The sequence below is a fragment of the Bison bison genome, unplaced genomic scaffold (assembly GCF_000754665.1).
Source record: "Bison bison bison isolate TAMUID 2011002044 unplaced genomic scaffold, Bison_UMD1.0 scf7180017864285, whole genome shotgun sequence".
Taxonomy (NCBI): Eukaryota; Metazoa; Chordata; class Mammalia; order Artiodactyla; family Bovidae; genus Bison; species Bison bison.
This window is the reverse complement of record NW_011494857.1, coordinates 1,479,341-1,489,353: the sequence shown is the minus strand read 5'-3', so window position 1 is coordinate 1,489,353 and position 10,013 is coordinate 1,479,341. Positions and strand designations below refer to the sequence as shown.

The window sequence follows — 10,013 nt, the reverse complement described above, 5'->3', positions numbered from 1 at the left end:
GCAAGACTCAAAAAAGACCTAGAGAACTCCTTCGGGGACCAGAGGTGGAAGCTTGAATTATTGGCAGAACTTTCGAGGGCGAAATATACCGAAAGCGGCGCGTCAGAGGCCATTTTTGAGGGGGGCGACCTTTCCAACACCGGTTTCAATGGAAGGGCCAGGCGACCTGGTTGCTATGCAACGCATACGCTGCCCTTGTTTTCCTAAAAAGACAGATTAGGTTTCTAGTTAAGTTCTTTCTGGTTCTTGGGGGATGGGGGTGGGTGGGTCGTGTGAAGGGTCCAATCACAACGTCTGAAACGGGGTTACTAGGCAACGCTTTAAGGCGGCAATCAACTCAGAAGGGAGTGCAGCTGTTTTTTCCCCACTAAAAGAAGCCGAACTCTAACCCAAGAGGAAGTTGCTAAGCAACACCTGATAGTTGTTTTCTGGGAGAAGAGCCAGAAACTGGCCTAGGACATAAATACATTCCAGGTGGATTAAAAATGTAAATATAACAAATGAAACCATAACACTGTATAATCCTGAAGACTGGGGAAAAAAGAGTTTCTTATCATTACAGCAAAGCCAGAGGACGGAAAATATTAAACTGTTTGTCCGCAGAAGACTTCATAAACCAAGCTGAAAACGATACGGTAAACTGCGGAAGTCACTGTAACATATGTGTCGACAGAAATGTACTACCCAAATACGTATTACTGATCAATAAAAACTTAGGAAAGCAGAAATGCTTTTTTTTTTTTTTAATTGGGGAGAAAACTAAGCAGGTTTTTCCCATACGCAAAAAAATATTAAAGTCGCTCATATGCACAAGTTAATAAGTGCTAACACAGAGTCCAGTGATATGTCATTTTATCTTTGTCATGTTAAGGTTGGAAAAATAAGTTCATGAGGGTGGGAAGGTTTGGGTGAAATGAGCAGGCTCAGACGTGATCTAGTGGAGATGGAAACCAAAACAACTTGCTCCAATGCAGTTTGTCAATGTATTTCAAGGTAAAAGGGTGCATTGCTTTGCACTCAGCAGTATCACCATTTTGTCACATGTACTTTATTGATCCCTTTCTTTTATTTTCTTTGCTGAACGCTTGTAAAGCAAATCCCAACATCGTGTCATTTTACCTCTGCCTGCTAGATAGGCATCTCCAAAAAGTTGCAGGTAACCACTATGCCATTAACACATCCAACAAAATTCTTATTTCTTGGTATTGTCGAACACTTAAATCCATAATCAAATTTTCCCAGTTCTTGCAAAATGTCTTTTTACAGTTTTATTTGCATCAAGATCCAACAACGACTGAACCTGTGTTTAGACATCTTAAAATTCCTTTAAATCTAAAGTAGATCCCTTCTTTTGTATGCTAGCGTAATTAAATTTTAATAAAATCATAAGGAAGATAAAAGTAAACTGGAGAAAGGCAAAATGATCAACAGGTATGGAGCTTGAAATGGCACCTAAAATGCCCTCCTAACCGTAAGGAAACTTTCCTTTAGATAAGCTGAATGCATAATTGGTTCTGTTAACTGAGTTTAAACTGTTACCATGGTTACCATCAATGGATTACGAATGGTAAAACAATGAGATACTTTAGCTTGGACTTCAGCTTCTGGCATTGATAATTAGATGATATGACATTGTTTTTGCAACATTGGTGGTTTCATAAGAGGTATGGGTAGTTTTCAAGGATCTTACCTCCCCCAGAGAGGAAACAGAAATCGACAACAACAAAAAAAGATGGGGTTGGAAAAGAAATTCCAGAGGTGCTCATTGTCATTACCAAGAACCTGAAGGCAGCTGTGATGTGAAAAACTTGGTGTAGTTCTTCAGCTAAGCAATGGCCTTCCACAGCAGCTGATCTAATTCTGGGATAGTCTTCGAGCCTCTTACACCGAGTGAAGTAAATCAGAAAGAGAAAAACAAGTATATTAATGCAAATATATGGAATCTGGAAAAATGGTACTGATGAAATCTAGTAGAGGGACTTGTGGACACAGCAGGGGAAGGTGAGGGTGGGACGAACTAAGAAAGTAGCATTGACATATCTACACAGTCATGTGTAAAATTGTGGGAAGTTGCTAAATAACACACGGAGCCCAGCCTGACACTCTGCAATGACCTGGAGGGTGAATCCTCCCTAGAGGACTCCGATCAATAGCACAAAGACCACAGCTGCAGAGACAAGGATTGAATTTAGAATTCACAGAAACAAAAATTAACGGGATGTTGCCCCACTCCCACCCCCAGGATTCAGGTACAGGAATTGTCAGGTTCATAAAGTACCACAATATGCAAAATAATAGAAATAAAGGACACTATTTTAGTTACCTTGGGCTGTGTAACAAATTACCCCAAAACTTAGTGGCATGAAACAACAACATTGTTACTTTCAAGTTCCTGTAGATCAGGAATTTAGATGTGGCTTAGCCGGGTCTGTGCTTCAGAGTTTCTTACAGGCTATAATCAAAGGGTCAGCAAGGGCTGGAATCATCTCAAGGCAAGACTAGAAAGGACCTGCTCCCGTGCTCATTCTTGTCATTGTTGGCAGGGTTCAGTTCCTCCCAGGCTATTGACTAGAGGTTCCATGTGTTACTGACTAGGGTCCTTGGACTTTTTAATTAATAGAAATTGATAAGAGACCAAATGAGAAATTCAGGCAAGGCTTTATTGGGACTCTCCCACGGACTCTTAGCATGAGGGAGAGAAAAGAAGAACAAGAAACAGGTACCCCTGCTTGCTTGTGAGGGGAAACAGGCTGGTTCTTTAAATGAGGCGAGGGTGGGGAGGGGTTGGGCTAGAAAGGTGGCTTAGGTGGTCTGCCCACCCCTTGGTGGTGCTGTGTGCAGGAATTGGGCACAGTACCCTGCTTTTGCTCCTGGAGCCTCAGAAGTGGCAACTGGTTTGTGGCCTTTTTGTATCTTATTGAACATTAATTAGGGCTCAGCAGTTAAAAAAAAAAAAAAAGCTTTCAATGCAGGAGCTGCAGGAGACGTAGGTTCAATCCCTGGTGGGGAAGATCCTTTGGAGGAGAGCATGCAACCCACTTCAGTGTTCTTGCCTGGAGAATCGCATGGACAGAGGAGCCTGGTGGGCTACAGTCCATGGGGTTGCAAAGAGTCGGACACGAAGCGACTTTGCACATATGTACATAATTTTCCCCAACTGCATGCATGCAGTTATTTTTAGTCTCATAGTTTCTTTGTATTCTCTTGCTCAAGGAGATGTCTGTCTTAAGTGCAAGCACTCTAGAAAAGGTTGCCAAGTTTCAGGTCCCAGCCTGACTCACAAGGACCTCTTTTTGGGTAAGTCACAACACGGCGTTGGCTGCATCAGAGTGAACAAGAGAGGGCAAGAGAGAGAATACAAAGAAGGATGGAAGTTGCCACTTTATAACCTAATCTCAGAAGTGACATCCCACCACTTTTGCCAAGTTCTTTTTTTATTATTTATTTGGCTTTGCCGGTTCTTAGTTGTGGCACATGAAATGTTTAGCTGCGGCATGTGAACGCTTAGTGACAGGATAAGGGGTCTAGTTCCCTGTGCGTGCCATGTGCATGCTCAGTCACTTTAGTTGTGTCCGATTCTTTGCGACCCCATGGACTATAGCCCGCCAGGCTCCTCCGTCCATGGGATTCTCCAGGCAATATACTGGAGTGGGTGGCCATTTCCAGGGATGAAACCCAGGAGCCCCCTGCATGGGGACTGTGGAATCTTAGCCCTGGACCACCAGGGAAGTCCCATATCCATGTAATTGTCTGTGTCTCTAATTCCAAAGTCCCGATCTATCACTCCCCTGGCTGTTCGTTTTTATCCTTTGTAATATCCTTTATAATAAACCAACAGTAGTGAGTAAAATGTTTCCGTGGGTTCTGTGAACCCTAAGAGCAAATTATTGAACATGAGAATGAAATAGTGTACAAGCCCTGTGTCCTTGTCTTTTGAAGTAAAATGCTGACCCAAAAGTTAATGATTTGGAAATATGAAGATGTAGAAACAAAGAATAGCTGTTGAATTGGGGAAATGGTAACAATTTAGACTATGATTCTGCCACACAGCAGAAATGCTGAAATCACAGTTCCCTGAAAGATATAGATAAAGGCCTGACACACATTCCTAAGTTGTTTTTTACAGGAAGCAGACCCGCTCCAGATGAAAACTGCTGACCACAAAAATGTAGACCCTAGACTGGTTAAACCAGAAAATTGATGATGCTTGAAACTTCACCTAAATGCCAACCAATCCAAGAATGGTCCACGAGCTGATCATGCCCTGCTCCCTGAACACTGTGATACTCCTCACTGCCCGCTCCAGAGTGGGTCACAGTCTTTAGGACATCAGCCCACTTGGTCCCTTTTGCCTGGCAAAGAAATAAAAGCTACTCTTCTCTACTCCACCCAAAGCTCTTATCTCCACGTTTCTATTCAGCACCAGTGAACAGAGGCCAAGTTAGGGCAATAAGAAGAGGGGGTCATGGGGATCCTTGTTATATGTAGGCCACTCAGACCGAAGTGTGGGTAACCTGGGGACCCACTACTTCTAATTGGTGTGTGAAGTGGCTGTAGTCTTGTGGATCCGAGACCTAATAGGATGTGAGTGTGTGTGTGTGTGTGTAACTCTAGGTGGTTGGTGTCAGAATTTAACTGGCTTATAAGACAGTCTGTGTCCACAGAAAACTGGGGAACTGCTTGGTGTGAAAAGCCTGCACATTTGGTATTAGAAATATTGTGAGTAGAGAGTTTTCCAGTAGGAAATCCTCTAGGAAGCAGGAAAATTTTCAGCTATCCCTGGAAAGTGATCTGAAATGCAAGAAGGAACAGGGAGGGCAAAATGAATCATAAACATACAATTACAATTGCCTGAATAAAATAAGAAAAAATATTCAATGAAGGCATTAAAAAAGTCAAGTTGAATGCTAGCGACACTAGTTGCTTACTCTGGAGGGAGTTTAATGGAATTAACTTGTCACATTCTTTGTAGTTTTTGAGAGACGGTTTAAAAATCTTTAACCTTTTGCTGAATTAAATGTGATGGCAAAATTTCAAAAATTAATAAAAGAGAATTAATGTATAAATTTGAAACCAGAAGAAAGAGGACAAAATGGATCGAGGAAACAAATCCAATAAAAGAAAGGAGGAAAAAAAGCATGGAAAAGGCAGGACAACAAGAAATATAAAAATAAAAAGATAGAAATAGGTCCCCTTTGCCTCTGAGATGGCCCCCATGCTGTCTATGGAGTGTTCTACTTCTTACCAAAAAAAAAAATAAAGTGATAGAAATAAACCTAAGTATATCAGAAGTCTAAATAAATATAAGCAGACTAAAGGAAAAATTCATAGAACTACAAGGAAAAATTGATATTCTACTTCATTTGTTATCTTATGCGCCTTATTCCTCTTTAAATTTCATGTAATTTAATGTGCAGAGTAAACGTCTTATTTCTTATCAGCTATTAGAAATCAAATCCAGAATGCAGGCAAAGCATGTTTAAAAGAAATAAATGCCTTCTTAATACAACTATATGTTTTGTAAATATATTTGCATAAATGAAGGCAACTGTTCTGAGAAAAACGATCTGATTAACTGATAATGAATATTTATCCCTTTAAACACATAGTGAAAAGAACCTAACATGTCAGTATAGGATGAGCTAAATATATTGTTACATCCATGATATAGGTTAGGATAAGACATTTTAAAAAGACGAGGTATATTTCTACAATTTCATGAGAAATACAAAGTTTGAAAACAACATTAGCACAGTAGTATCTGTGAAAACGTGAATATCCTGTGTTAAACTGTCAACTTTTTATTTCAGGGAAAGGATTTCGGTAGGAGTATTTTCACATTCTGCACTATACACTATCATGAATAAATTCATTATAAATATTATTTTACGATTCTGGAATATAAAGGACTTCATCTTCCTTCTTCTAATAACAAAAACAACCAAGTCATTTGTTGGTTACTAGGCAACTCTTGCCGGACCAAACCATCCTCGAAGGTAAGGGGGGAGATGGTGTCTTTCTCAATTTTGCTCTAAGGAAGATTGCTCGTGATTCGTCATGCGGCCATCTTTGAGAGGGGCACAGCTATTTACAGCCTTAGAAGGAAAATAAGACTGGTCGTTGCTAGGAAACCCCAAGGCAAGGTCGGCATCTTTGAGCGGGGCATAGTGTTTCTACCATGAAAGAGAAAGCCAAGCTAAAGCGGTTGCTAGGCAACGCCTAGACGCCATCGCCATCTTTGAGTGTGGTACGGTTGTTTGTCAATTCAGAATGTGAAACACACTCGCTTACGTGGTGGTTACTAGGCAGCGCCTTGGGGTTGTCACTACCTTCAAATTGGGCTCTTCATCCTCTTCTTTAAATAAACTCAAATCGCTTCAAGTAGCGACCAGTCAACTTAGCAAATACAAAGCCGCCATCTTTGTTAGGGGTATTGTGACTTCCGGCGGGGGCGGAAGAGAGCGTAACGGGGCTCGGGGGGAGGCGCTGGAAAAGGTCTTGACGAGGGGTTTGAGTTGGGATGAGGAAGGCGGGAATTTAGTCCTCTTCCAATCAGCTCCCTATCTCGCCCTCTGGCGGCTCCGGACCGCAGCAGCCCGGCTTCGTGTGACTATGGGCGTGCTCAGAAGCGGGCATTGACTCTCTCCACGAGGGAACTGGGTGGCGAGCGTTCCAGATGGGGGAGGAGGGGACTGAGGGCACGATACATCTGCTGTGCCTCGCTGCATCTAGCGGGGTCCCCCTGTTTTGCAGGAGCAGCCGCGGTGGCGCCCCCGCCCGCCAACAGGTGGGACCCCGGGCGCCTGGATCTCTGAAATAGCAGGGTTTTAGAAGGACTTTGGGTCCTCAAGAGAGTAGAGGCTGGGGACGTTTCAGAATTTGTTTAGACCGTCGAAGGTGCAATTGACCAGTGATCCTGGTTCCTTGAAGAGGAGGGCCCAGGGGATCTAGAGAGAGGAACGGGGTTGGGGGCCTGAGTAATTGGTTCCCAAGGAGGAGGAAATTGGGGGGCTCTTGTCTCAAGTTCACAATCTTTCCCCAGCTCCCATTCTCTGTCATCGGCTCTCTCAATGGAGTCCACATGTTTGGGCAAAATCTCGAGGTGCAACTGAGCTCTTCGAGGACGGAGGACACAACCGTGGTGTGGAAGAGCTTCCACGACAGGTCTCCAAGGGCAGCTTGGGGGCAGGGCCAGGGGGACAGCCCCCGTTGAAGATGACCCCTAGCCTGTCCAGATCTCCAGCGCCAGCTGAGACTGGGTTGTGGGATCTTTGACAAGGCATTCAGCCTGATTCCTGAGCTTCTTTGTATGAGAGGCCGGTTGTGCTGGGGCATGGGTCCAGGGCAGACCTACTCTCCTCTTTGCCTTGTTTACTTGGCCTGGACTCATCCTTCTCACCTTCCTTTCTCACAGCATCACCCTCATTGTTCTGTCGTCTGAAGAGGGCACCTCGGAGCTGAGGCTGGAGAGACTACTCCAGATGGTATTTGGGGCCATGGTGAGACTCCCTACTCCTCTTTTTTTTTTTTTTTTTTTTAAAGTTCTTGTTTGTTTTTGTCCACACCCTGTGGCATGTGGGATCACAGTTCCCAGACCAGGGACTGAACCCGCCCCCTGCTGGGTGGAAGTGCAGTGTCTTAACCACTGGACCACTAGGGAAGAGAGAGAAGTTGCTCAGTTGTGTCCCACTCTTTGTGACTCTATGGACTGTAGCCCCCAGGGTCCTCCATCCATGGGATTCTCCAGGCAAGAATACTGGAATACTAGGAATACTGGAATACTAGGGAAGTCCCTCCTTAACTCTCTTTCCCAACCCCAGGAATCTGAGCTCTCAGCATCCCTCTCCCTCAGACCCAGGAGTCCAGACTCCAGCAGCCTCCTGTAGAACCCAGGAATTCTGGCCCTCAGTCTGACTCCTCCCTTAGACACAGGAGTCTGAGTCCCAGCCCCTCCTGTCTTATAACCAATTGTCCAGGGCCCCTACTCTCCTATGTTTCTTCTAGGTTCTTCTCGTGGGACTTGAAGAGCTAACCAATATCCGCAACGTAGAGAGACTGAAGAAGGAGCTGAGGGTGAGGCTGAAGGACATGAGGATGGGAAGTTAGGGTACCTGATCACTGATATTTGGGAACTGTAGTTCCCAGAAAACCCTGGGGCAGCCTTATCCATTGGGCTCCCAGGGCATCTTGGTTGTCTGACATCCCCTAGCAAGGCCCAGTGGGCCAGTTTTCTGAGGAGGAGCCAGCAGATTTGGGTGCCACCTGCATCTTAGGCTTCTCCATTTCCCCTTCTGCTAGGCCAGTTACCGCCTCATCGACAGCTTCCTGGGGGACTCAGAGCTCATTGGAGACCTGACCCAGTGTGTGGACTGTGTGGTTCCTCCCGAGGGGTCCCTGCTGCAGGTATTGGGAATGCCTTGTAAACTTTTAAAACTATCCCTCTGGCCCTGGCTCAGTGTCCATCCTCTTACCTTTGGACCATTGCCTCTTCCTATCCTTTTGGCTTCCGGTCCAACTCCCACTTGACCCCGGAAGGATCCTTCTACACCCAGAGCTGACTCTGTCCCTCCCTTGGTCACAGCCCACCCGCGACTTCCATCAGCCCCAGGACAAGGTCCCAGCCCCTTAGTGTCAAGTTGAGGACCTGAGGAATCTGATGCCTGCCCGCCTTCTCGCCCTGACCTCTTCTAACTCCTAACTCCACAGTCCACCCTCTCCTAGCTGCCTCATGAGTCTCGCAAATCCCCACAACTCCCCAGTTTCTCTGCCCTGGCACATCCCGTTCTTTCTTCCATGGAAATCTCTATCTGATTTCATCTGGCATGGGTGCCTCCCAGCAGTGTGGCTCTGGGCAGGTGACGACCTCTCTGAGCTTCAGTAGATTGTGGATTGCGCCCACCTGGCACTTAATAGCACTCAATAAACTGTAGCTGCTGCTGTTAAAATTACTAGCTTCGGCAGGATGTGTCAGACTAGGCAGCGGTCACCCTACCTGTTTAATTTTACAGTGTGACTTGGGGATGGTAAGCTGCATGTGAAGGTGAAGGAACTCAGGCCCAGGGAGGGTGAGACACAGGAGCACGGCCACCAAGCTAGCTTTGAATTGTACGCCGGTGTCTTCCCCCTACTAACCAGCCTTGGAAGTCTGTCGCCTCTGCTCATGTCCTCTGACTTGCAGTCGGCCTGCCTCCCTTACCCAGGAAGCCCTCTCTGGGTTCGCTGAGGCGGCGGGCACGGCCTTCGTCAGCCTGGTCGTGTCAGGCCGGGTGGTTGCAGCGACCGAGAGCTGGTGGCGGCTGGGGATGCCGGAGGCCGTGCTGCTCCCATGGCTGGTGGGATCCCTGCCCCCGCAGGCCGCTCGCGACTACCCGGTGTACCTGCCGCACGGGAGCCCCACGGTGAGTGGGTGGGTGGGGCGGACAGGCGGAACGGTGAGGGCTGGGAGGAGCGCGCCAGGGGTAGGACCTGGAGGACCGCCTCTAGGAGCCCGGGCTTGACATGAGAAGAGGAGGGGCTCCGGCCAGCCCACCCTCCTCGCTGCTGCAGGTTCCACACCGGCTACTGACCCTGACGCTTCTGCCGGACTTGGAGCTGTGTCTTCTCTGCGGCCCGCAGCCTCCTCTCAGCCAGCTGGATGCGCAGGTGAATCGGGGCTCCGTCCCGCTTTTCTCCTAGTTTACCTTTTCTACTCGCGAGCCCTGGCCCTTCTCTGAGCACCGTGCGGGGCGAGTGCGCCTTTACCCTGGACCCGCCCTGTGTCCGCCCCGCCCCTCGCAGGCCCCGCCCCTAACAGACCCCCACCTTCTCGTAGGCCCCGCCCCTTTGGGCTCCGCCTCAGTGGCCCCCATCCTTCCAGGCCTCCCTCTCTTCCCTCCCGCGGTCCCCTCTGCCTTTGTGGTCTCCTCCCCAGCTCCCTGGCCAAACTGCCTCCCCTTGGTACCGCCCTGACCTCGTCCTTGGGCCTCGCCTCTCTCGCTGATCACGCCCCCTGCAGCTTCTGGAGCGCTGGTGGC

At 47.2% G+C, this 10,013-nt stretch overlaps 1 protein-coding gene across 1 annotated transcript in view; it reads left to right on the top strand.

The window, feature by feature from the left end:
- Nucleotides 1-6,417: 6,417 nt before the first annotated feature.
- Nucleotides 6,418-10,013, top strand: part of FUZ (fuzzy planar cell polarity protein) — a 5,912-nt gene continuing 2,316 nt past the window's right edge. The window contains exons 1-8 of the mRNA XM_010849715.1: nucleotides 6,418-6,787; nucleotides 7,043-7,164; nucleotides 7,415-7,499; nucleotides 8,005-8,073; nucleotides 8,299-8,403; nucleotides 9,201-9,398; nucleotides 9,547-9,674; nucleotides 9,911-9,952. Of these exons, the coding sequence (XP_010848017.1) occupies nucleotides 6,677-6,787; nucleotides 7,043-7,164; nucleotides 7,415-7,499; nucleotides 8,005-8,073; nucleotides 8,299-8,403; nucleotides 9,201-9,398; nucleotides 9,547-9,674; nucleotides 9,911-9,952 (860 nt within the window). The 5' untranslated portion in view covers nucleotides 6,418-6,676. The remainder of the gene's footprint in view (nucleotides 6,788-7,042; nucleotides 7,165-7,414; nucleotides 7,500-8,004; nucleotides 8,074-8,298; nucleotides 8,404-9,200; nucleotides 9,399-9,546; nucleotides 9,675-9,910; nucleotides 9,953-10,013) is intronic.